The 27794-nt window shown below is 35.9% G+C and overlaps 2 protein-coding genes across 8 annotated transcripts in view; both read right to left on the reverse strand.

Annotated features, from left to right (window-relative positions):
* The window catches only part of TERB2 (telomere repeat binding bouquet formation protein 2), a 35176-nt gene extending 17120 nt beyond the window's left edge, over positions 1–18056 (reverse strand). For both annotated transcript variants that reach the window (XM_019442261.2, XM_019442260.2), the window contains exons 1-6: positions 17801–18056; positions 17605–17686; positions 16713–16852; positions 14312–14373; positions 10445–10530; positions 2781–2869 (exon numbers count right to left, since the gene is read on the reverse strand). In XM_019442261.2, the coding sequence (XP_019297806.2) occupies positions 2781–2869; positions 10445–10530; positions 14312–14373; positions 16713–16852; positions 17605–17686; positions 17801–17864 (523 nt within the window). In that variant the 5' untranslated portion in view covers positions 17865–18056. The remainder of the gene's footprint in view (positions 1–2780; positions 2870–10444; positions 10531–14311; positions 14374–16712; positions 16853–17604; positions 17687–17800) is intronic.
* Positions 18057–25880: 7824 nt separating this feature from the next.
* Positions 25881–27794, reverse strand: part of TRIM69 (tripartite motif containing 69) — a 37645-nt gene continuing 35731 nt past the window's right edge. For all 6 annotated transcript variants that reach the window (XM_019442267.2, XM_019442263.2, XM_019442262.2 and 3 more), the window contains one exon: positions 25881–26477. In XM_019442267.2, the coding sequence (XP_019297812.2) occupies positions 25936–26477 (542 nt within the window). In that variant the 3' untranslated portion in view covers positions 25881–25935. The remainder of the gene's footprint in view (positions 26478–27794) is intronic.

A 27794-nucleotide genomic window follows, 5' to 3' on the forward strand; every position in this document is an offset into this window, starting at 1 on the left:
CATCAAGGTAATTGGTCTATAGTTCTCCTTTTTACTGGGGGCTTTGGTTTTGGAATCAAGGTAATGCTGGCTTCATAGAAAGAGTTTGGAAGTTTTTCTTCCATTTCTATTTTTTGGAACAGCTTCAAGAGAATAGGTGTTAACACCTCCTTAAATGTTTGGTAGAATGCCCCTGGACAGCCATCTGGCTCTGGACTCTTGTTTTTTGGGAGATTTTTGATTACTAATTTGATTTCTTTACTGGTTATGGGTCTGTTCAAATTTTCTATTTCTTCCTGTTTCAGTTTTGATAGTGTATATGTTTCTAGGAATTTGTCCATTTCTTCCAGATTGCCCATTTTATTGGCATATAATTGCTTATAATATTCTCTTATAATTGTTTTTATTTCTGCTGTGTTGGTTGTGATCTCTCCCTTTCATTCTTGATTTTATTTATTTGGGTCCTTTCCTTTTTCTTTTTGATCAAACTGGCTAGTGGTTTATCAATTTTGTTAATTCTGTCAAAGAACCAGCTTCTGGTTTCATTGATCTGTTCTCCTGGGTTTTTTTGTTTCGATAGCATTGATTTCTGCTGTAATCTTTATTTCCTGTCTTCTGCTGGTTTGGGTTTTTGTTTTTGTTTTTGTTTTTGTTTTTTTTTTTCTGTTCTTTTTCTAGCTCTTTAAGGTGCAAGGTTAGGTTGTGTATCTGTGACCTTTCTTCCTTCTTTAGGAAGGCCTGGATTGCTATATACTTCCCTCTTATGACCGCCGTTGCTGCGTCCCAGAGGTTTTGGGCTGTAGTGTTATCATTTTCATTGGCTCCCATGTACTTTTTAATTTCCTCTTTAACTTCTTGGTTAGCCAATTCGTTCTTTAGTAGGATGTTCTTTAGTCTCCAAGTATTTGCTATCTTTCCAAATGTTTAGTGTTTCATAGTGTTGTGGTCTGAAAATACGCATGGCATGATCTTGATCTTTTTGTACTTGTTGAGGGCAATAAATAAATAAATTTTTAAAAATAAAATTTTAAGGTGGAAACTTAAAGAAAGAAAATAATTAGTAAGAAAATTTTTAAAAATCAGAAAATTTTACTATTGTTCTACCTATAAAATGAAAAAAAGACTATCACAAGTTAAAATTTTACTTTAAAAATTCTGGCTAATGATTATTTTTTATATTTTTTTATTATTTTATTTTTATTTTTTATTTTAGAGAGAGAGGTGTGGGGTGGGGAGAGGGACAGAGGGAGGAGAGAGACAGAGAAAGAAAGAGAATCCCGAGCAGGCACTGCACTCAGTGCATAGTCTGACACAGGAGTCAATCCCATGACCCTGGGACCACAGCCTGAGCTGAAGTCAGGAGTCAGATGCTCAACTGACTGAGCCACCCAGGCACCCTGACTAATGATTATTTCTACAGTTCTTTTTCAGTTTGTTTTTAATATAACACTATCATGTCTTTTGAATAGTCAGACAGCAATGAAACATAGAGCAGCATTTTTACGTGTCCAAATCTAAGCATTTGTCTTTATTGTGCTGATTTTAACATTTATCATTGATTTTTTAAAAATGTTATCAAATGTTTGATATGTCCAAATGAACATGGGACATTTAGTAACTGGTGATAGAGTTGCCTGAAAAAAAAATCAATACCAGTAACATGCCACAACCATGGTTTAAGGGGTACTTGCATTTTATCTGAATGTTTAGGTCTAGGGATAAGTCAGGGTAGCAGTCACTATTCCCAATATTAGAACTTAAGTACTTCTACATAGTTCATTGTCCTTTGCAGTCTACATTTACTCCTCAAAGGCCCAGAACTGACTTCTCCGCTATCAAAGCTGGGTAGCAGTTTTCTTTGATGTCCCTAAGATTCAGTCTCAACCTACACATTAAAAGTTCTTTTTCAAAGTGCTTTTCTAAAGGCCAATTTATTACTCAGATGAACAGGAGGAAAAAAAAATGAAACAAATGGCTAGACAAAATGGTAAGAAGGAATAATACTATGAGAGAAGACATCTAGGAATCTGTGGACTACTTGCAAGAGGTAGTTTTGACACTCGTAAAGAAAGTGTGAGAAAAATACAAATGATTTTTAAAATGAAATTTCAAAAACCTGTATTTTTTAAGTTGCTGTATTTTAAAGACAATTTTTTTTTAATCTCTATTTTAAAAAAAAGATCAATGACATTACTGAATACCACCCAGATCAAAGTATCTAACTATCCACCTCATTTAGCACTAAGTCCCAGAGGCCACTTTTCAACTGGTTCCCTAAGTTCCATCCTCTCACATCAGCCTTAGTAAGCCATTTTTTCTTTACATCGGGCACTAGAAAAGCCAAATATGGAGTCCACGGACACCTGAGAACCTCTCTAAATTATATGTGAAGTTTGTGTATTATGTTTGTGTGTGTGTGTATGCTAGGGAAAGGGGTCTATGTTTCATCAGATTCTCAAAGGAAACTATGATTACAGTGGTCCATATAATTTATCTTCCAAATTGGTATGCCTGAGAGTAAAAAACTGATGCCAGGACAACAGGCATAAACTGGGACTGTCTTATGTAAAAACATGGATGTATATTCACACTACCAATAGACCAGTGTTTTAACAGAAAATATGGGGCCTATCTTAGGGTCAATTCTACAGATTTATTTAATGTAAATGATATCTCTTCTATTAGTATCTGTAACAGAAGGGACTCTACTTGCCAGGCTAGTACAACAGCAGCTTTATTGTACAAAATATTCTTTTGTTTCTTCCCTACTTGGGTTTTCTCTAAATTTTATTTTAAATTACCTGTTACCATGTTGTTCACTGGATAATTCTGAAGAGGGAAGTACATCTGCTTTTCCGTAACTGGAGTCCTTATAAAATGCTTTTCTCTGCTATAAAACGAAACATACAGAAAGTCATATTTATATTTGGGTTTTTTTCCTGAAAAATTATTCCAGGCAATATGTAATCTATTTGCTCTTTTTTTTAAAAAATTTTTTAAAGTTTATGCAAGGGAGGGGCAAGGGAGGGGCAAGGGAGGGACAGAAAGAGAGGGAGAGAAAGAGAATCCTAAGCAGGCTCTGCAATGTCAGTGAGGAGCCTGATGCGGGGCTTGAACCCACAAACCATGAGATCATGACCTGAGCCGAAATCAAGAGTCAGATGATCAACTGACTGAACTGCCCTGGCACCCCAATAATCTACTTGCTCTTGATCAGATTTCAGTTTTATTGGGTGAAATGTTAAATGTGAACTTTTGTGCTTCTAAGTAATACAAGGGCCCATTCAGTTTTCCTGGCCACTTGACAAAGCAAATTTTTAATGTAGAAATCTAAGTCTTTTTTTTCAATATTCTGAAAAGCATAATAATTCAATAATACTTTATAATTAGATAAAATACATATATACATATGTAATCTTAAATATGCTAAAAAAAGCAGAGTGGGTTCTATTTTAAGTAATCACAGCATTTTTGTTATTCAGTGTTTAAATAACTGAAACTCTGTCAACTAGTACTTCAATACTGTAATAAATAAAAAATGATATCTGGGAAAATCATGAGGTATACTGATTCTGAAGTAACTTCTGAGTTAAAAAGAAAAAAAGTTAAATTATTCCGAGTGTGGTTGTATAGTATAATTAATTACATTCTAACTTTTAAGAGCTAAGTAGTTTTCAACTAAAAGATCCTATTTTTTAACTATGCCAAATAACAATGTTTGCTATATTTAGCCTGTATATAATTAATAGCTAATATAATTATGAAAACAAAAACCTCAATAATTAAAAATTGGGGTCATCCTTTATTATTTTCCTTTAAAAATCTAAAATTAGGGGCGCCTGGGTGGCTCAGTCGGTTGAGTGGCCGACTTCAGCTCAGGTCATGATCTCGCGGTCCATGAGTTCAAGTCCCGCGTCAGGCTCTGTGCTGACAGCTCAGAGCCTGGAGCCTGTTTCAGATTCTGTGTCTCCCTCTCTCTGACCCTCCCCTGTTCATGCTCTGTCTCTCTCTGTCTCAAAAATAAATAAACGTTAAAAAAAATTTCTAAAAAATAAAAAAATTAAAAAAAAATAAAAATCTAAAATTACAGTTAGTATAGTAAAAACTTTATTTTCAATTTGTTTAAAAATTAGATTTCATCTGAAGTCTTCTTCTTCTTCCTTTTTTTTCATCTGAACTCTTCTAAAAGAAACTATGGCTCACTTAGGATAAGATCCTTCAAATAAAGCAAAATAATATTCCCAAAAGAATCAGAAACTGAAAGGGATAACCTTTATTATTATTATTTATCAAGGCTCTAAAATTTTTGGCTAAGCAATGAGATGGAGGAGGAGAGGGAAAGAAATGGAAGACATATCTAGTTAAAAGGAAGAAGCAATCTTTCATATTAACAAATTACCCTGAAAAGCCAAGAGAATCAACTGAAATATTTCTAGAATCTTAAAGATTCCAAGTGGGTAGTTATAAGACAAATACTGCCAAATCAATCACTTTACTTTATAATAGTAATAACTAATAAAAAATAAAATGAAAAAAAACCTGATCCAATCCACAGCAGCAGCAAAATTCATAAAAATCTATAATAACCAACACAAGAAATATATGATTCTATATGTAGGAAAGTAGGAAACTTTACTCAGATATAGAAAAGAAAAGTAGGGGTGCCTGGGTGGCTCAGTTGGTTAAGCGTCCCACTTCGGCTCAGGTCATGACCTCGCCGCTGGTGAGTTCGAGCCCTGTATTGGACTCTCTGCTGACAGCTGGCAGCATGGAGCCTGCTTCAGATTCTGTGTCTCCTGCTCTGTCTGCCCCTCCCCAGCTCATGCTCTGTTGCTTTCTGTCAAAAGTAAATAAACATTAAAAAAAATTTTCTTAAATAAAAGAAAAATAAAGAAAAACAGAAAACATTCTCCTGGATAGGAATACTGAAAATTATAAAGGCCTAGGGATTCTCAAATTTAAGTTTAACACAATTCTCAATAAAATCCCAAAGGGATTTTAGAGGTTAAGAAAAAATAATTCTAAAATTTACCTGAACAACAACATATTAGAAAATCAAATAGGAGGCAGACTGAATGTATAATAGAATGAAAAAAAAAAAACAAAAAACCTAGCAACAATCTTAAAAGACATACAAGATTTGTATGAAAAAAAATATGAAAATGTTCCTTAAGGGCCAAAAAGAAAATTTAAAAAAGTGGGGGGAAAAAATACCATTTTCTTAGATAGGAAGATTTGGTATCAAAAATAGTCTCCTTAAGTTAATCTATAATTTTTTTTTGTAATGTCACTAAAAATAATAATTTTTGAAAATATTAACAAGGTGGTTCTAAAATTCAAATAGAAAAATAAACCAGAAAGAATAGCTAAGCATTAGGTAAAAACTAAGTAAGTACAAATAAACTATGGATTTAATTAATTATAAAAAATAAAATAAAAATAAAAGTCTTCTGTAAAAACAAAAAGAATAGCTAAGAAAATCTGAAAAAGAGTAAAGAAGAGACACTAGCACTAGATATTAAATCATATTATAACTAACTAAAACAGAGTGGTGCTGTTGTATGACAAATGAATGGAATATAAAAATATAAAATCCAGAAATAGACCCAAATACTTACAGGGAACTAACCTATAATAAAGGTGGCATTTTAAGACAGTGAGGGAAAAGATGAATTATTGAATCAATAGCCACAAGTAGGGTAGCTATCTGCAGGAAAAAAAGAAAAAGAAAGTACATCCCCACCTCATATCTTATGTCAAGATATACTCCAAATGTGTCACAGATTTAAATTGGAAGATAAAGTCATCATTAAGAAGAAACCATAGCAAAAAATATTGATGGTAATAATCTTTTTTAAAATTTTTTTAATGATTATTTATTTTTGAGACAGAGACAGAGCGTGAGCAGGGGAGGGGCAGAGAGAGAAGGAGACGCAGATTCTGAAGCAGGCTCCAGGCTCTGAGCTGTCAGCACAGAACCCAATGCAGGGCTTGAACTCACAAGCTGTGAGATCATGACCTGAGCCGAAGTTGGACACTTAACGGACTGAGCCACCCAGGCACTCCACTGATGATAATAATCTTAAGAGTAGGAAGACTTTCCTAAGTACAATACAAAACCCAGAAAACCATTAAAGAAAATGTTAATAAGTATGAATGTATACAGTAAAACATTTCTGCATGATAAAACCTAACTTTTTTTTAATGTTTATATTTGAGAGAGAGAGAGGGAGCAGGGGAGAGGCAGAGAGAGAGAGAGGAAGACAGAAGATAGGAAGTGGGCTCTGTGCTGACAGCAGAGATCCCAGTGCAGGGCTTGAACCCACAAACCATGAGACCATGTCCTGAGCCGAAGCTGGACGCTTAACCAATTGAGCCACCCAGGCACCCTCAAAACTTAACATTTTTGAAGTCGAAGACGGAGACGCCTGAGTGGCTCAGTCGTTTAAGTGTCCAGCTCTTGGTTTTAGCTCAGGTCATGATCTCACAGCTTTGTGTGTTGACCTCGCAGCTTTGTGGATTCTAGCCCCAAGTTGGGCTCTGTGCTATGTGGAGCCTGCTTGGGATTCTCGCTCTCCCTCTCTCTCTGCCCCTCCCCAACTTGCACTGTCTCTGTCTCTCTCAAATAAATAAATACATAAAAAATAAAGTCAAAAGACAATAGGCTAGGAATTATTAATTGTAATTTATTTCACAAAGAAGTAATTCTCCTAAAAGGTAAAGAGTTCTTATCAAAAAATAAAAATAAAAATAAAACTCAATCGATAGGAAAATGTGCAAAGGATATGAACAAACAGTTCACAGAAAAGGAGATACAAGTGATTCTCAAACATCTGAAGACACTCAGCCTCATTCATAATAATAGCAATTCAAACAAAACTAGAGTGAGATACCATTTTATACCTATTAGATTGGCAAAGACCAAAATATATGATAGCACACTGTATTGGAGAAGGTGCAGGTGAAAGAAGGGTGACTAACTATCCCAGTTTACCCTGGATTTAGGGGTTGCTCAGGAGACAGAGCTTTTCAGTGTTAAAACCAAGACAATCCTTAGCAAACCTGGATGTTTGTTGGTAAACAAACCTGAGAAAGGCACTTTTAAATATAACCAGTAGGAGCATAAATTGGTTTTACCTATATGGAAAGTAATTTGATAAGACCTATCAAGGATACAAATCTGCATACCTTTTGACCTAGCAATTCACCTCCTAAGAATTACTCTACAGATACTTGCACACATACAAAATGACATTACATGATCATCCACTGAAGCACCACTTTTAATAGCAAACTAGAAATGACCTAACAGTCCACTGAAATAAGGGACTAGGTAAATAAATTATGACAAATTCATACCGTGGAATACTATACAGTACAAAAATGAAAAAGCTCTTTATGTAATAATATGGAATAATCTCTAAGGTAAAATGATTGAGTGAAAGAAGGCAAGGGACTGAACAGGGCTTATAGTCTATCACTATTTGTGAGAAAAAGGAGAAATGAAAATATTTATATTAATTTGCTAGTATATGCACATATAAGAAACTAGTAATAATGGTTGCTTCTGAGAGAGCAATTGGCTTGTTAGGGACCAGTATTTTCACAGTGTCCCCTTTTGTATATATTAGATTTTCATAATTAAAATTTGAAAATAGAATAATATGTAGGCATGAAGAACTGAGGAAAAGATTTTTAAAAGGAGAATAATCAGTTTGGGACTTGCCTTGTCAGGTATTAAGATACATAAATAAAGTTATATAATTTAAAAGAATATTATATTGAGAGAGAAATAGATCCACAGATTAATGGAATAAAACCGTCTAAAAATAGATCTCCATATACGTAAAAACAACCTATGACAAAGGGAAATTACCCATCAATTAGAAATAGATTTATTATTCAAAAAACCCCATGGAAATTTCTTATTTGTAAAACAAAATCAATTTTGATCTCCTACTACCATAAACCAAAATAAATATCTGCAGAATTTAAAACTGATTTTACATTTGAATGGGCAAGAACTTTTCCAAGTATAAAAGCAATAGAAGAAATTATAAAGGAAAAGTGATCAGTTTAATGGTACAAAAATTTAAACTTGTATCTCTAAAATAGTATAAGCCAGACAACAAACTGAGGATAAAATGTGACAAACTGGCAAAAGGATAATATAGCTATTATATAAAGTTGTCAGACAAGTTGATAAGAAAAACAATGTGACCCCACACACACACAAAAAGGGAGAAAGAATAAAAACTAACCACAGAAAAGGAAATATAAAATGCTAATAAACAAATTCAAAAAGGCTCAAAGCCATTAGTAATCAAAGAAAAATAAAAATTAAAACAAAATGTATTTGTATAAAATAGCAAGAAATGTACTAATGTTAGTGGTTATCTCCAAGTGGTGCGGTTGTTTATAATTTAAATTTTCTTTATTTTATTTTCTATTTTGACAAATCACACACATTAAGTTTCCAACAGAATAATTAAATTCATGCAATTTTCAGAAGATTTTGGGAACATATTGAGAAGTGAAAATAGCATAGTGATTAAGAGTTTGGATTCTGGATCAGCTAAACTTAGCTTCAAATTCAGTTTCACTATGTAAGTAATGTTGGGTGACAGCTCTCTGAACCTGTTTCCTCAATTGTAAAATGAGGCTAATAGTATTTATCTATCTTATAAGGTTATGAGAATCAAATGAACTGATTAGCTCACAGGTGTCTTGTATTTAGCAAGTGTTTAATAACAGGTTCATCACTTAGTATTCAGTATCACTAGTAGTATGCCAACAAAATATATGCTGAGTAGGTTCAAAGTATTTTATCTATGTTCACACTGCACCCTCTGGTGGTTCCACAAAGAAAAGGCTCTAGGTTAGATACCTACCTAAGGTATCTATTCATATCCTTTGTCTATTGTTATTGTTTTTAGATTGGACATATTTTCCCCAGATTTGTAAGCCTCCTTTGTATTTTTTAAAGAAACTAGTTTTTGTCAGATGTTTTTCCCCAGTGTATATTTTTCTTTTGACTTGATGTATGGTATTTTTATTGCCACATACAAGTTTAAAATATCTGTGGTAGTCAAACTTAATATTTTCCTCTATGGCTTCTGAGTTTTGCAGGACAACCATTTCTTGAAGAATTTATGTATCTGATATCTTTTCTAGTCAAATGAATCACTGGGAGTTACCTTTTATTTTCGATTTCTCAGCCTTCTCTTACAAGGCCCTTAAGAATATCTTCATGGTCTTACCTCCTCTATTTTTATTTTTCTGCCTCTCTTTACCAGTTTCTTGTCTCAAAAAGCATAACAAGTAAATTCAAAGGAGTGCTATACATAGATATCCCAAGCCTTAAAATATTGATTCTCAGACTTAAGCGATAGAATATCTAGAAGTCGACCATGAAACAATGTTTTACTAAACTTCATTAAATACAAAACTTTGGGTAAATTAGATAACAACTAACTTTAAATTATAACAAATCAAATAGTAGGTACAAAAGGTATAAGAAAAAATTATGGAAGAAAAACTTAAAATTGAAAAAACTATATAAAGTAAACCCGTTTTTATATTGAAGAGAGACAGCTACTATTGGATCATTTTTATTTCAGCAATCAAATACCAGACCTTTGAAAAGCCAGTACTCTCTGAGTATTTGAAAGCCATGGAACTGGAAAATACAGAATTAGGACTAGATTACGAATAAGACTGAAACAAAGGGGGCCTCTCATAGATTGGCTCTAACACAATGGCAAGTCCATGATTGTCTTTTTAATTTCTTGAACCAAAGTGACTACATCACAAACAATTTAGAAAGGAAGGGGGAAAATCACTTAGAACTTCCAATCCTAATAAAATTACTGCTAATATATAGTATATTTCCCTATTTAGAAAATATTTAAAAAGTAATATAACAGCACTACTTATACATAAATTCTTGTTTCTTTTCTGCAAGAATAGTCTAGCATAGTGGTTGGCTCTGGAATTAGAACGACCCAGTTTAAATCCAACTTTTCCCCACTTAATAATAAAAGTTTATATGGCTTTGGGCAAATTAATCTATCTAACCATAGATTTATTTTTCTGTAAAATGGCAATGGTAATAATTATAGTATCAATCTTGTAAGAAGATGGTAAAAATTAGAGGCGCTTGGGTGGCTCAGTCAGTTAAGTGTTCCATTTTGTCTCAGGTCATGATCTCCCAGATCGTGGATTCAAGCCCTGAATCGGGCTCTGTGCTGACAGCTCTGAGCCTGGAGCCTGCTGCAGATTCTGTGTCTCCCTCTCTCTCTGCCCCTACCCGACCCATGCTCTGTCTCTCTATCTTTCAAAAATAAACGTTAAAAAAAATTTTTAAAAGAAAAGAAGACAGTGAAAATTAAATGAGATAAACACAGTTAGTGCTCCAAGATGCCTACATTGAATTGAATATCAATGAAGTAGATGAATTCAATACCTTTTGGATAGTTCTTTTTTGTGATATATTGCTAGTTCACTGCTTTCCTTAAGGTCCTCAGTTTCCTTTGGTGTTACTTCATCATGCTGTGGATAGCAAAAGAAATCACATTTTTAAAAATCACATCAATGATCCAATCAAATGTTTTTTCAGAAAGCAAAAAAGTAAATTAGCAATATATACCGAGAGTCTTAAAATTTTTATACACTTAGGTACATTCAATCTAGTTTGGTGTCAAAAACTTACAAAATTTTGTACACACACACAATTATACTATTTGTTTTTAGGTATATGTGATGAGGACCAGAATTGTTAAAATATCAGCTGTGGTTGTAGTAGATAGTAAAATTTGAACTAATTTTATTCTCCTATCAACTTTGGAAATTTTCCCTAATGTGGCCATATTACTTTTTAGTTTAGTGCCTGGGTGGCTCATTCGGTTAAGTGTCGGACTCTTGATTTCAGCTCAGATCATGATATGGTTCATGAGTTTAAGCCTTGCTTTTGCACTGTTAGTACAGAACATGCATGGGATTCTGTTTTCCTCTCTCTCTGCCCACCCACCCCCACACATGTTCTCTCTCTCTCTCAAAAATAAATAAATATTTAAAAGATAAGGAAAAAAAATTATTAATTAAACTTAAAATTCTTGACTTGAAGATTCCTAGGCTTCCTATAAATTATAGATCAAAACTATGAAGTAAGCTGAACAAATTGTATTTCCCCTTCAAAATTAAAATGGAGTATTTAGCATGGAGTTATGAAAGAATCAAACATGCATTAAGCTTTTCAAAAAGATTATGTGAAAGTGACTCAGATACTGGTACCTATCACATAATATATTTACTTAATATGCCTTTGGGAAATATCTGTTTATGTCACAAATGTCCAAACAATAACATAACACTCCTCAAATTACTTACCAGATTTATGCATGTTGTTGCCATTCGATGAAATACCTTCTACTTATATATTCTATGGTTACATTATTATAATTGCCTAATATTCAATATCAATCAATATCTTGAAAGAACAAGTCACTTATCATAAAATCATATAATTTCCAGAGCCAGTCATCAATACAGGCATGTTCTACTAATTTTTTCATAGAAAAAATATTGGATTGGGTTGGAGCAGAGAAAATTTTGTTCCATTTTGCTAATATCTAGTATGTGAACTAAAACAGGTTTTTACCTTCTCTTTACCTCAGGTCTCTCATTTCTAAAACTGAATGATTAAATTAATGAGCTTTAAGGAGCTTTTAGCTCTAAAGTTCTGGCTTACTCAATAATAACTGTCAAATAACAATCATTCTATCACCACTCGTGTCCCTGAAAACAATATGACAAGCCAAGGATTGGATATTTTGATCCTTAGTACAACATAGCCAAAGACACTAAAATAATGGTTATTTTCAGATGATGACAACTTGGGGGAAAAAAAACAATTTAATAAAAGGAATACAAAACATATAAGTTAATTGCTTGGCTCCAGAAATATAAAGATTTCTGAAAAATTCCAAACACTGAAAAGTTAAATAATACAGTAAGTAGTATATACCTTTCACCTAGATTCACAAAGCATTAACATTTTTATCACTCTGCTGGTCCATTTGAAAATACTTGCAGATAATATGACATTTCACTCCTTAATCTTTAACTTGTGTTGTTGGTTTTTTTTAATGTTTATTTATTTTTGAGAGAGAGAGAGAGAGAGAGAGAGAGAGAGTGGAAGCGTGGGAGGGGCAGAGAGAAGGGGACAGGATCCGAAGTGGGCTCTGTGCTGACAGAAGTAAGCCCAATGCATGGCTTGAACTTATGAACTGTGAGATCATGACCTGAGCCAAAGTCTGACAACTGACCCAAAGTCTGACAACTGAACCACTAGGTGCCCCTAGCTTGCCTTGGCTTTAAAAAGCATTCTTTTATTTTTATAATGCCACCATCACAATTAAGACAATTAACATTAATTAAATATTACCTACTAGTCCATCTTTAAATTTTTGATTGTTCTCAAAATGTCTTTTTTACTTTTTATTTTAAAAATATCCAGAATCGGGGTGCCTGGGTGGCTCAGTTGGTTAAGCTTACAACTCTTGATTTCAACTCAGGTCATGATCCTGAGGTTCATCAGTTCGAGCCCTGCATCAGGCTCTGTGCTGATAGTGCAAAGCCTGCTTGGGATTCTCTCTCTCCATCTCTCTCTGCTCCTCCCCTGCTCGTGTTCACTCTCTCTCAAAATAAATAGATATTTATTTTTTAAAATATCCAGAATCCAATCAAGGTGTATACATCACACTTGGATATATATGTCTTGATCTAGAACAGTGTCCCTGCTTTTTTATTTTTTATGGCATTGTTTTAAGGAGTCTAAGCCAGTTAGTTATTTTGTGATGTGTCTCACATTCTGGAATTCTCTGAGTGTTTACTCATAATTGGATTAAGGTTAATTAGGTTAAACATTTTGAATAAAAACACTTTATAGAAAATATTGTATACTTTTATTATATCACCTCAAGCTGAACATAATGAGAGGTTATTCCAATATTGGTGATGCTAAATTTGACCAGTTGTTTAAGGTGGTATCTGCCAGATCTCTCCATTGTGAAGGCGTATCGCTTACCTTTGTAACTACTAAGTAATCTGTGGGGTGATAATTTGAGATCATGGTTTTAACATCCATTAATGACCCTGCCTAAATCAATTATTTTACTGGGGGTGGTAAAATGGGGATTTTATATTCTACCAATGTTTCTATATTTAAATTTTTTTAAGTTTTATTTGTTTTTTTGTTTTTTGGGGTTTTTGTTTTGTTTTGTTTTGTTTTTTTTGAGACAGACAGAGACAGTACAAGCAAGGGAAGGGCAAAGAGAGAGGGAGAGAGAGAATCCCAAACAGGCTCTGTGCTGCCAGCGAGGAGCCAGACATTAGGCTCAAAGCCATGAACCATGAGATCATGATCTGAACCAAAACCAATAGTCAGACACTCAACCAACTGAGTCGCCCAGGCGTCCGTGTATTTATTAGTTGCTATTTTATAAAGAAGTTTCTCTTATTCCATGTTTTCTTTCCTTCCTTCCATCACTCCTTCCTTCCTTCCTTTATTCCTCTTCCCACCTCATTTCCTCTCTTCCTTCTGTTCTTATTTTCCTTTCTTTATTCCTTTGGAGCATCACTACTGAATCATGGATTCTTTTAAATTTAATTCATTCCTGTCATTCTTTTTGATGCTCAAATTACCCCAAATTTGGCTATTGCATAAAAATTTTGAAGTAAGTCAAAAGCATAGGCAAATTTGAAGCAGAATAGCAAAAGCAATAAAACAGTCAATTTTCAGTTTTGTACACATTTATTGACAGGTGTTATTGAAGATATTTAAGAAATGACACAACAGAGGGATTAGTAAATCAGAATCTATGCTGGCAGTAAGGGTGCCTAGATGGTTCAGTCAGTGGAGTGTACCACTCTTGATCTTGGGGTTGTGAGTTCAAGCCGTGTGTTGGGTGTAGAGATTACTTAATAAAATAAAATAAAATCTTAAAAAAAAATTAAAAGGAAGAATTATCTATTCTGGCCATAAAAAAAACTGGGTAAATACTGTGTACCTATTACTCCCTTAATATTAGTGATAAAAGCAAATTTTCAAATTTTTTACGTGAATAATACAATAAAAATATCTCAATTTCATCAATGTGCTAGTGTAAAAACAATGTCAGACTAGATTATATTCAATAAAAGCATGTCCTTTAAATTCTATAATCTGGATCATTGGTTTTAATATGTCACAAGTAAACATTTTTAAGATTACATTGCTTTCAAAAATTTTTGAAACTGTAGATTCTAACCAAATACCTTTATTTACTCTTACCTTTTCTATCTGAAAATGTTGATCTTGTTCCCAAATAAAATTACCAAGTTTTCTTCTTATTTCTGTGGTAAGAAAAACAAATCCAATACTATTTTTTAAAGTAATTTTGTAGAGTTTTCTGAAATTTACCTGAAGTCTGAAATTTCTAAGCCAGCATTATTCCACTTGCATCAAACTCACCTAAGATAGTTGTTTAAAATGCAGATTCCTATTGAATCAGATGAATGAGGAGGAGCTCAGGAATTTGCATTTCTAACAAACTCCCCAGATGGTTCCAAAGCACTATAAGAATCATTATTGTAAACTTTTTCTGCTGGAGTATAGGTCTTCATTAGATGTTTGTATCTTTAGGCCAACCATTAATAAAGAAGACAATCTACAGTCAAAATAAAAGGTATAAAATTCCCAAATTTGTAGAGTAGAGGTCCTCAAGAATTCAATAATTTGGTAAAAGAGGAGTGGAAGAGAAACATGTCTAGTGGGCATAGTAGTGTGTGTGTGTGTGTGTGTGTGTGTGTGTGTGTGTGTGTGTGTGTGTTTTAAAAGTTTATTTATTTTGAGGCGGGAGGGGCAGAGAGAGAGGAAGAGAGAGAGAAGCTCAAGCAGGCTCTGCACTGTCAATGCAGAGCCCAACACGGGGCTCAAACCCACAAACCATGAGATCATGACATGAGTCAAAGCCAAGAGTTGGATGCTTAACTGACTGAGCCACTCAAGTGCCCCTAGGTCACATTCTTAATGATCTCAAAAGTTTCCATAGTAGCCCACTTGCAGACAAAAAGGTAACATCCCTCTAGACCTATGTCATCCAATATAGTTGCCACTGTACTAGCTATTTATCGCTACCATATTGAAATGTATGGCTAGTCCAGATTGAGATGTACTAAAAGTGTAAAATAAAGTCTGGATTTCAAAGATTTAGCATCAAAAAAAGAATGTAAATATCCCAATGATTTTTTTATTTGTTATATATTGAAATAATATTTTAGATACATTAGGTTAAATAAATATATTAAAATTAATTTCACCTAGTAATTTCATCTATTTTTATTCACTGACTTCTTATTTTTACTAGAGAATTTAAAATCAATATGTGGCTCACATTTGCATCTCACACTTCTACTAGACAATACTGGGCTAGGTAGATAATAATGTATACTTTTCAATCTTAAAAAGGAGCATGTTTTCACTGAAAACAGATTTCTTTAATTTAAATACATTTTAATGTAAGATGCTAAACTCAAAGACAGGAGTAATAATTTAAAATCAGGTCAGATAGTCATTCTATAATATAAGCCCCGTGAAGGTGGATATTCACTGATTTGCACAGTTTTTGAGTAAATTAGTTCGCCTATCCAGTCATTAATTTATTTGCATAACATTTTGGAACAATTTATTGTTATAACCAGCTCTCACAAGGACATCAACTGTGGAAGGAATCCAATCTTTGGGGTTTCTAAAGCTCTTCTATAGAAATCTTTTTCAAGTTGTTTTGTTTCGTTTTGTGCTTTGTTTTAAATAGTCTGCTTACTGGGACTTTGTTTTAGCTTCAGTCTGTCTTTCTAAGGACAGACACACATATATCAAGAATTGGGTAATATGCAAGACCTAAAATGGAGTATTTAAGGTTATCCCACAAAAGATAGGGAAATGATGTTCCAAGCAGGGAGTACTAAAAGAACCAATCTCAGAAGCAGTTTATTAACTTGCCCTTTATAGGATTGCTGAAATAATTAACATGAAAGTACTTTTATTTTTTTTATTTTTTTTTAAATGTTTATTTATTTTTGAGACAGAGAAAGACAGAGCATGAATGTGGGAGGGTCAGAGAGAGAGGGAGACACAGAATCTGAAACAGGCTCTGGACTCTGAGCTGTCAGCACAGAGCCCGACATGGGGCTGGAACTCACGGACCGCGAGATCATGACCTGAGCCAAAGTTGGACGCTTAACCGACTGAGCCACCCAGGTGCTCCAGTACTTTTAAAAGTGTAAAGAACGGGGGCACCTAGGTGGCTCAGTCGCTTAAGCATCCGATTCTTGGCTTTAGTGCAGGTCATGATCTCATGGTTCGTGAATTGGAACTTGCTGAAGTTCACAAAACTAGTAAGTATTGGATCCTAGCCAGTAGGCACTGTGAGGGCAAGATCTGCTTTTTGTCATATTCTGCACTGAATCCCCAGTATCTGGGTTGAAACCTGACACACAGTAGGAGTTTAGTGAATGTGTGAATGAACAATAAACAAAGCTAGAATATACACCCAAGGAAATGTGACCCCAAGTCCCTTTCCACTTATATTCAATGATACAAAACACAAAAATCTCTGAGAACAAAGCTCAGTAAAGTTGGGTGACCTGGCTGGATTTGGCTAACAGAGATTGGATGACTCATCTTTGCTAACCTTTTTGCAGGCATGCAGGAGGAAGAATGAAGTGACCTAAAGCCACCGAATTTTTTACTTCAGCATTAGCCACTGCGGAGAGATAGTAGGCATGAAAAACTGTAGCGTTATCTTCTATGTAATCAAGGCTCTGATATATCCTAGGAGAAAGAAAGGGAGATATTTTAAGTTACAAAATAAAGAAGAATGTATTCAACCTTTCCAAAGAAAGAATAAACGAATGAAAGTAGGGATAATTAGGCAATTAGGACACTGGGGAATAAGAGAGTGGGGTGGGCAGCCAGGGTGGTGACCAGACTTCTGCTTTGTAAACATAATGGAACAGCGATGTGAAGGGGGGTCGTAGGTGGGCGGATTGGAGGCAGAGCAACCTGTCTGAAAGCTACTGTTACATTCCGTGCCAGAGGTAATGCGGGCGTGTGCGAAGGTGGTTGCAGTACCAAGAACTTTTACAGGGTACGTGACCACAGGGTACGTGTTTGGCCACTGACCGATTAACGGGGTGGCGTTGTTATTTCCAAAAAACTCCTATGGTTTTCAGTTTGAGAGCACAGGACTTGGTGCAGGTGTGAGGGGACAATCAGGAGATTTGGTTTAAACATATTGAATGTGATGGGCCTTCAAGGCACCACGTAAACTTGTGGGAGAGACAGCTGGAAACGTAACCCTGGAACTTGGGCGGACTCGTGAACCAAGTAGGAGGCCATGTCGCTGTGTCGGAAAGGAGAAGAGAAAGGTCATTTATATCCCTCCCCGCTTCCCATCTAGGGCTGAAAACTTGCTCATTTCCAGTCTATTCCTGTGATCGATACTTATTAGGGGCCTGCAACTTCCAACGCCAGCTGCTGACTCATCGTGACCCAACAGGCACTGCCAGGTGGCCTTCAGGTACCTCAGCGTGTCTGGGTGGGAGGCATCACAGCTGAACAGGAAGTCGGCGGCCCTTGGGTCACTGATGGAGCCCCCTTCGGCCACTGTGGAGGTAAGAGCACAAGGTGAGCCTAGCAACTACCCTGGGACCAAAGCACCAGAGCGAGAAGGGATGCTCAGTTCACCACCTCACCCACCCCTTCCGCCCAGCTGCCTACCCCAGAACTGCCTCAGTTCTCCGCCGACGCTGCGGCAGAACCAACCCCGCTGCCCTTGAAACATGGCGTCCGGCTGCTTTCGGGGATGTGGGGGCGGGGCCTACCGGGGATCGCTGATTGGTCCGAGGTGCAAAGCCACGCTCAATGATTGGTTCTCAGAGTAATGGGCGGGAAAAGCCTGCGGCAAGAAGGTGAGGAGTCTGGCTGGCACTGCTGGAGCGCTGACCGGCTCTGGGGCTGTGGAGAGACCGTTCAGCTTTCCCCTGACATTGCGGAGAGCGCCTAGTCACGTTGGTGAGTTTTAAACCCTCAGTATTCAAGTTATTGTGCTATTGTTACAGGCATGGGCACAGGTTCTGTGGCATCAAGCGTTATTTTGCAGCAAAACTCATTGTATCATTTCATTTATAAGTGTTTCAGTTACAATCTCTAAAGATAAGGAGTTTCAAAAAAGCAAAACCACAATACCATTATCACACTTAAAAATAGTAATTCTTTAATATTGTCAAATTTCACCGGTGCCGAAATTTCCAGTTTTTTCAAAATTATGTTTTTCTTTTACAGTTTCCACCACCACCACACTTCGCTTCCTTGCATCACTTTTGATAAACTCTATTTTCCTGGTGTTGGGTCCATTAAATCTAAACTCTCAAAAATACTGATATAAAGCCTATAAAACATTTTACTATCTTTTTTAATGCCTGCAGGTTCTGTAACAATGGTTCCTTATTCATTTCTGTTATTAGCTATTTGTGCCTTTTTATTTCTTAGTCTCACCAGAAGTTTGTCAATATTATTAGCCTTTTCTTTTTTTTTATTTATTTTTGGGACAGAGAGAGACAGAGCATGAACGGGGGAGGGGCAGAGAGAGAGGGAGACACAGAATCGGAAACAGGCTCCAGGCTCCGAGCCATCAGCCCAGAGCCTGACGCGGGGCTCGAACTCACGGACCTTGAGATCGTGACCTGGCTGAAGTCGGACGCTTAACCGACTGCGCCACCCAGGCGCCCCTTATTAGCCTTTTCAAAGAACAAACTTGTGGCTCTTTGTTGATACTCTTTTATGTGTTTCTTCTCTATGCCATTAATTTCTGTTTTTATAATTTCTTTGGTTTTAAATTGCTGTTCTATTAATTTCTTGAAAGAGGAGTGATTTTCATTCTTTTATTTCCTAATATGTGCAGATAAGGCTATAAATTTCCTTAAAACTGTGTGCCGTGCCACAGTTTTCAAGATGTCATTTTTATTGTTCAATTCAACATATTTTCAGCCTTCTAATATGTTATCTGACCCATGGGTTATTTAAAATACTTTAAAGTTTCCAAACACGTGATTATTTATTTAGTTAGCTATTGTTAATGATTCCTGGTTTAAATGCATTAAGGTAAAAGAATATGGCCAATATGCTTATAATCCTTTGAAATTTGTTGAAATTTCCCTTATGATTGAAGTGTATGGTCAGTGTTATGTTTGTGTTTGCAAAGAATATTCTATCTGAGTGTTGGGTACAGCATTCTGCATATGTTCATTGGGTCAAGTTTATTCATCATATTGTCACATTTTTCTGCCAATGACTAAATGGAGCATATTAAAATCTCCTTTGTGGATTTATGGATTTCTTGTTAATTTTTTCTTTATATATATTGAAATCATTGTGTTAGGCGCATGGTAATGTTTATTTCGTACTTTCTAGTTGACCGAACTATTAAGCATTTAAATAGGAAAGGCAAAACTTTTTAAAACATATGAATAAAATGGGAGAATACCTCTTGGTCCTCTGAGTAGAGAATAATTTTTTTTTTTTTTTGAGAATAATTTTTTAACAGACACAAGTATTAACCATTAGAAGATATTTGCAGTATAATTGGGGTGGCTGGGTGGCCTAGTCGGTTAAGCATCTGGCTTCAGCTCAGGTCACGATCTCGTGGTTTGTGAGTTCGGGCCCCGCGTCAGGCTCTGTGCTGACAGCTCAGAGCCTGGAGCCTGCTTCGGATTCTGTGTCTCCCTCTCTCTCTGCCCCTCCTCCACTCGTGCTCTCTTTCTCTCAAATAAACATTTCAAAAATTACAACAAATAAAAAGAAGATATTTGCAGTATGAATAACCAACAAAGGATGGGTATCTAGAACACAAACATAACCCTATGAATCAATGAGACAAACAGCACAATGGAAAATATGGGCAAACACCTGAATAGACATTTCATAGAAGAAAATTAAGTGGCCAGTAAACTTAGAAAAATATTCTCAACCACGGGGACAATTAGGGAAATGCAAACTAAAACTACAAGATACCATTATGTACCCACTTTACTGATAAAAATTGAGTTAGCAAAGACATATAGTAATGGGAACTCCCACTTGGAGTGGGAATGTAAATTGACAGTCACTTTGACCAACAATTCAGCACTCCTTACTTGAAGATGTGCATACCCTATGTTAGCATTTATTAGATATATACCTTGAGAAACTCTTGTTGCTGTTTACCTTTATACTTTGTATAATAATGTTTATGGTGACATTGTTACTAAAGTAACAGCAACAACCAAAAACAAAACTAGAAACAACCACTTATTTATCAACAGTAGCTAGGGTATTTAAACTGTTGTATTTTCATAAAATGGAATACAACATAATTTTGGATTTTGAAAAAGATAAGGAATACATACAACATGATTCCATTCATTTAAAGTACAAAAAACAGGCATAATGAAACTTCCTTTTTAGGGATACATATATATGTAGTATATAGAAAGAACTAAATAGAACATTTGTTGAAAATATACCTATGAATTATTTTCAAAAAGTAAAAAACCAGATACAAAATGTAGGATAATGATTACCCCAGAGCCAAGAGAGGCACACAGGGGGCCTTAAAAGGTTTTCATGTTATTCTGTTTCCAAAACTAGATGGTCAATTAGTGGGAGTTTTTTTTTTATTATTATTCTCTAAATTACGCATATGTTATATACGCTCTCTTGTGTGTATTTTATAATTTAATTTTTAAAAATAATCAAGAAAGTCAACTTAGGATTTTATCTAAAGTAGTTAAACAGATACTTGGCCTTAAGTAAATCACATTTATTCATCTGAAAAATAAGTTTGTCCAGAGCATCTTTTCCTTGGAAATACTTGGTAATCCAGTATTACTAACTTTTTCTTCTCCTGTATCATAGCTACATTATATAACTGTGCAATGATATCGCCACTGCTATTTTAAAAGTCAATTAGTCACAGAAAAGTGCAAGGTGTTCTCCTTTTAAGGTTCTCACCTCAGTGAATCCTAACATACTGACTTTACCTTCTACTTATTTTTGTTACTAGCAGTCTCATTTGTAGCCTGGGATAAAACAATATAGCCCTAATCACACTTCTCAGTGAATAACATTCAGAATCTCTTTCTAGCAGGGAAGTCTCATATTGGTGTTTTATGATTCATACTCATAGAAGGTTTTAATTATAATCTGAGTTCTACATAGAAGGATTGTTCAAACTATTCAGTACAGAATAACCAATTATCTGGGGAAAATGGGAAAATAAATTTGTGTCATCTATGTTAAGATAAATGCTAGAGAGTTGACGTAGTATGTTAGAAAAAGTATTAAAGTGAATACTTATAGATAGTGGAAAATATGTATACACCTGTGGTCTATCCTTTGAAAAAAAATATTCATTTTTTTCTTTCTCTTTTTTAAAAAACAGCTTTACATTATTGTGGTATAATATACATCCCATAAAATCTGCCCATTATTAGTGTACTGTTCACTAATTTCTAGTATATTTATATAACTATGCCACCATCACCACAAAAAAAACATTTTTAAGAAATATATTTTCCAAATTCAGATTAGAATTTTAATTCATTCCTAGTCATCTTTTATTATCTCCAACATAAGCGTAACTTTTCTTTAGAATTTTCTCCTTCTATTTTGGTAAATATTGACCTTCCCTTTCTCCGAATTCTATAGTACTTGTCTATCCCCAAGGACAGACTTCAGATACCAGTGATCTAGAACTCTATATATGACTTAATGGATAGGAGCTAGGCCCCATTTTATCCCTCAAACTCTTTGTCATACTAATTGAAATTCTCTACCACTGTGTCTAAAACCCTATCATTAGAAAACTTTACTTCTTGGGCACCTGGGTGGCCCAGTCAGTTAAGCATCAGACTCTTGATTTCAGCTCATGTCATGATCTCATGGTTTGTGAGTTGGAACCCTAAGTCAGGCTCTGTTCCGACAGCATGGAGCCTGTTTGGGATTCTCCCTCCCTCCCTTCCTCTCTAAATAAATAAATAAATAAATAAATAAATAAATTTATAAAAAGAATTACTTTTTAAAAAAGGAAATATTGGGTCGCCTGGGTGGCTCAGTCGGTTAAGCGTCCGACTTCGGCTCAGGTCACGATCTCGCGGTCCGCGGGTTCGAGCCCCGCGTCGGGCTCTGGGCTGATGGCTCAGAGCCTGGAGCCTGCTTCCGATTCTGTGTTTCCCTTTCTCTCTGCCCCTCCCCCGTTCATGCTGTGTCTCTCTCTCTGTCTGGAAAATAAATAAACGTTAAAAAAAATTTTTTTTTTAAATAAAAAAGGAAATATTTACTTCTTGAATATGGACTATATATTAGCTAGTAAGTAGTACCAAGTCAATGTTAAATTTTCTGAATATGATAATTTAGTACTGTGTTTATGTAAAAGAGTACCTTGGGGGCACCTGGCTGTCTTAGTTAGAGTATGTGACTCTTGGTCTCGGGATTGTGAGTTCAAGCCCCACATTGGGCAAAGAGCTTACTTTTAAAAAAAAAAGAGAGTGTCTTGGTTTGTAGGAGATACTTGCTGAAATATTTAGGAATAAGAGTCCTAAATGGACTGTTAATGTTAATTAACAGTTAATTAAGTTAATGCCTGTAACTTAATCTGAAGTTGCTCAGCAATAATAACATTAGCCATACTATACACTATACACCCAAAATCATATGGGATGGATGTGAGGGAGAGTGAATAAGAAAATGTGGCAAAATACTAATAATTGATAAATCTGGGTGGAGAATATAGGAGAGTTTATCATACAAATGTGCAGTTTTTCTATAAGTTTGAATTTTTCTTTTTTTAAATTTTTTTAATGTTTATTTTTGAGAGAGAAAGAGAGAGAGAGAGAGTGTGTGTGTGTGTGTGTGTGTGTGTGTGCAAGTGGGGGGGGCAGAAAGAGAGGGGGAAAGAGGATCCAAAGTGGACTCCATACTGACAGCAGGAGCCTAATGTGGGGCTCGAACTCACAAACTGTGAGATCATGATCTGAGCCAAAGTCAGACATTCAACCAACTGAACCACCCAGGTGCCCCCCATGAATTTTTCTTTAAAAATTTTTTTTTAATGTTTATTTATTTTTGACAGAGAGAGAGATTAAGAGACAGAGCATGAATGGGGGAGGGGCAGAGAGAGAGGGAGACACAGAATCCAAAGCAGGCCTCCAGGCTCTGAGCTGTCAGCACGGAGCCTGACGCGGGGCTGGAACCCACAGACCACAAGATCATGACCTGAGCCGAAGTCGGACGCTCAACCGACTGAGCCACCCAGGCACCCCCCACCACTCGCCATGAATTTTTCTAAATAAAGATGAAAAAAAGTTTTGGTAGTTCAACAGTTCTCTGTCCTAGCTGACATTAAAATCACCTGAGAGCTTTTATTTTTATTTACTTTTTTTTAAACTTTCTTTTTTAACATTTATTTATTTTTGAGACAGAGAGAGACAGAGCATGAGCAGGGGAGGGTCAGAGAGAGAGGGAGACACAGAATCCGAAACGGGCTCCAGGCTCTGAGCTGTCAGCCCAGAGCCCGATGTGGGGCCTGAACTCACCGACCGCGAGATCATGACCTGACCCGAAGTCAGACGCCCAACCGACTGAGCCATCCAGGCGCCCCTTTATTTACATTTTTAAAAGATTTTATCTTTAAGTAATCTCTACAGCCAATGTGGGTCTTGAACTTACAACCCTGAAATCAAGAGTCATACACTCCATCAACTGAGCCAGCCAGGTGCTCTTTATCTGAGATCTTTTAGACCTATAAATGCCCAGACTCCACCTGCTAGAGATTTTGATTTAATTGGTCTTGGGTGGGGTCCAAGCTTATGAATTTAAGTCTCCTTAAATGAACCTTTTTTTTTTAATGCTTCCTTTTTTTTTTAAATTTAAATTCAAGTTAGTTAACATACAGTATAGTTTTAGCTTCAGGGATAGAACCCAGCGATGTATCTCTTACATATGACACCCAGTGCTCATCCCCAAAAGTGCCCTCCTTAATGCCCATCACACATTCAACCCATCCCTCCATCCACCTCCCCTCTATCAACCCTCAGTTTGTTCTCTGTATTTGAGAGTCTCTTATGGTTTGCCTCCCTGTTTTTATCTTATTTTTCCTTCCCTTCCCCTATGTTCATCTGTTGATTTCTCAAATTCCACATATGAGTGAAATATATGATATCTGTCTTTCTCTGACTATTTTGCTTAGCATAATACCCTCTGGTCCCATCCATGTTGTTGCAAATGGCAAGATTTCATTCTTTTTCATCGCTGAGTACTATTCCATTGTGTGTGTCTGTGTGTGTATTTATCACATCTGCTTTATCCATTCATCAGTTAAGGGACATTTGGGCTCTTTCCATACTTTGGCTATTGTTGATAGCACTGCTATAAACATTGGGGTTCATGCTTCAAAAAATCTAGTGAGGTTTCAGGCACAAAACAAGTCCTTATTACATTCTGATTGAAATGGACTTATTTTTTTAAGTAATTTCTTAAAAATAACCATCATAATGTCATGACTGTTTACCCAAATCAGCAGCTATAATATGATTATATTGTATATGTATTGCCAACACTGCAGGAATATTACCTATGGCATGTGTGTGTCCTTCCCAATGTGATTGATAAGACAGGGGGCTTTTACCCTGCCAAAGAGCTGTGCTAATTGTAATTTTAAAGGGCCAGTACTGCAGGTCCTAAATAACCTCCCCCCCCCCCAAAAAAAAGCCTTTTAGATATAGAGGATGAAGCCCAGTTAGATGGAACTTCAAAGGAAAAGAAGGGATGGTTCATCAAGAGTACTGCTGAGATAAGTGATGCTAAGAGCTTTAGACTTAGAAGGAACACACTGGAGGATGAATATACTAGAGAGAGTAAGATAAAAAGTATTAATATTTAAATTATAGGCAGGAATGATGAGGGGAGTCTGGCGGGCTCAGTCATTTGAGCGTCCAACTCTTGATTTTGGCTCTGGTCATGATCTCATGGTTTGTGGGATCAGACCCCGCATCGGGATCCATGCTGTTAATGCAGAGCCTGATTAGGATTCATCCTTAGATGAACCTCTTTTTTTTCTCTCTCCTCTCTTTCTGCTCCTTCTCCCACTTGCTCGCTCTCTCTCAAAATAAGTAAATAAACATTAAAAAATAATAATAAATAAATTATAGGCAGGAATGATGAAAAGGACATAGTCAAAAGTACTCTGAAATACTTAAATGTATTTGAGTATGGAACAAGTACTCCCGAAGATAGATTAGAGCAAGAAAAAGAGACCAAGAGAGTCAGGCTCATTGGACCAAAAACTATCTTGAGAGAATTCGAGACAAGATTATAAACTAGCCCAGACCGTTTCCTATTTTTTTCTATAAATTTCTGGAGCAGTTTTTAAAAAACTACGGTAACAAGTTCTAGAAAAGAACTGTATTGCAAATTGTATATTAAAAGATAATTAAATAGGAAGAAGAGTACATTTCTGAAAATTTATCTACTAAGAGTCTTGTGCTGAGAGTAATGACAGCATAATAGAATTTCTGGGCATGTTTGAAAAGGGTTCCCAAGCATCAAAACTCAAGTTGCAATTTGCTCCAGTAACAATAGTGTGATGATCATTCTCGTGAAGAGTGGCTCCTGTCATAGAAGACCCCAGAGAATTAGAATGACGTCTTGAAAAGCTCCAGTGAAATCCACTTAAGACACTGAGAATGGAATTTAGTTTGTGAATCTTTCCTTCATTATTCCAGAGTTCCCCATAAATTGGGAAGAGAAACCAGTGAGACTGGTAAACTATTTCAATACCTCTTTAATAACGCTCTGAATTTACACAATAGTATGAGTAATTACTGTGGATGTAAGATATGCAATGGTTCTTTATTCTCTCCACCATCATTAAGGCAAGGACAGAAGTAGGGATAAAGTTTCTCCATGAAAGTGCTACTGAAGGTGTAAATGTGGGTCATGGTTTTAGCATTGTAGAAGGACACCTGTCCTCCTTCATAATCCAGGTATATTCCCACCTTATTGAGGTTGTTAGTCAGTTTTAGACTGCATGACGGCAAATCTAGAGCCTTTAGATCAGTTTGGTTCCTTAGTCTTAAAAGCCAGAATCCTTGCTCAGGAGTTAGAGGACAGCTGCCCTTCCGAATGATGGATTCTCTGACGACTCCAACTGTCCATTTTGTCTTCTTTGACACATCCACTTCCCAGTACCAGTTCCCAGATGTGAAGCCTTTTGAGCCCAGCACAGCCACACTTGAGTCAAACCTCTCTGGATCATCAGGCATTACCTGCTTAATGTCACCATGCCACACACTGGTTCGGTTTTTGGAGAGCATCAGATTTGGGTGAGCTGTTTTAGGGTCCAGAGTTAATGGAGATAGGCCTAGTAAGAAAATAAAGCAGGGATAGGGAGAAAATGGATGACTATAAATTCCCCAAGTAAAAGACAGTATTTACACAGACACCAGTAATTTATCTTCCCATGTACATATACTCGTAGGCAGGTAATCACTTAAATACTTTTTATTGTTTTATACCCATGTGGCTGTATTCTAGATATCTTTTAATTTGTGGTAAAAATCTGACTTTACTCTGAACCAGTTTATGCTGTAACAAAGAAAACAATACAAATAATATTAATATGTTCTACCAAATGTAAGAAAATACAAATGCTGATGGGATAAAAATTAGGTAAGTTTGTCCTGGGAGAACTTTCTAAGGACAAAAAGCATTTCAGTTATGATATAACATCTGTGAGATGTATTCTGGATGTATTGAGTAAACAAAGGCAAGAAAGGAATAACAACAGTAGCTTATGTGGGAGGGAAGGTAAGGGCTTGCCTGTTACAGGCAGGTAAGTCTGAGCTAACTGGTAAGGGTTTAGAGGACAGTGGTGAGAAGTTTACATTTGGCTTAATAGATAGTGGGACTTTTGAGATGTAGAGTGGTTTATGCCACTGCTATTCAGAGTGTTTGGTTACCAGTCTGGGACAAAATAGTACAGAAATTAAGAGTTAAGCTCTTAGAAATTTTCATAGCAATCTGACAGTAATTTTACGTCAGTTGAATCTAATAATTAAACAACCAGTCTTGTACTTCGTAATTTTCTTAAATTCCACTTTTTCAGGTAATTAATTTATACTCGGTTCCACAAACACATCAGTCTATGACAGGTTGAGATTTTAAAACCTGGTCCTTGGGGCACCTGGGGCACCTGGCTCAATTGATTGGGTTTCCAACTTCGGCTAAGGTTGTGATCTGGCATTTTATGATTTTGAGCCCTGGACTCGTTGCTGTCAGTGCTGAAGCTGTCAGCGCAGAGCCCACTTCAGATCCTCTGTTCCCCATCCTCGTGGTCCCTCCTCCACTTGCTCTCTCTCTCTCTCTCTCTCTCTCTCAAAAATAAATAAACATTAAAAAAAACTGGTCCTCATCACAGGCCATTTGATAAGCATTGGTTTAGACAAGTAAGTGGACAGCAGTATAAAAAGGAATTTCTAAATGAAAAGATGTTGGAAGCATGTCAGCAAGAAAACACAAATTTTAGTTGTAAGATAATCAAACCTTGGCGCAAAATTTGATAAAGGAAACATAAAGACAATATGTTCACATAAGGGACACAGATACATACATGCATACATTTGTTGTTAATGGATTTATTTATCCTTGGAAGTGAGAGCAATCCAGTCCAGCTCTCTCT

The sequence above is a fragment of the Panthera pardus genome, unplaced genomic scaffold, assembly GCF_024362965.1.
Source record: "Panthera pardus isolate Hobbes unplaced genomic scaffold, ASM2436296v1 HiC_scaffold_24, whole genome shotgun sequence".
Taxonomy (NCBI): Eukaryota; Metazoa; Chordata; class Mammalia; order Carnivora; family Felidae; genus Panthera; species Panthera pardus.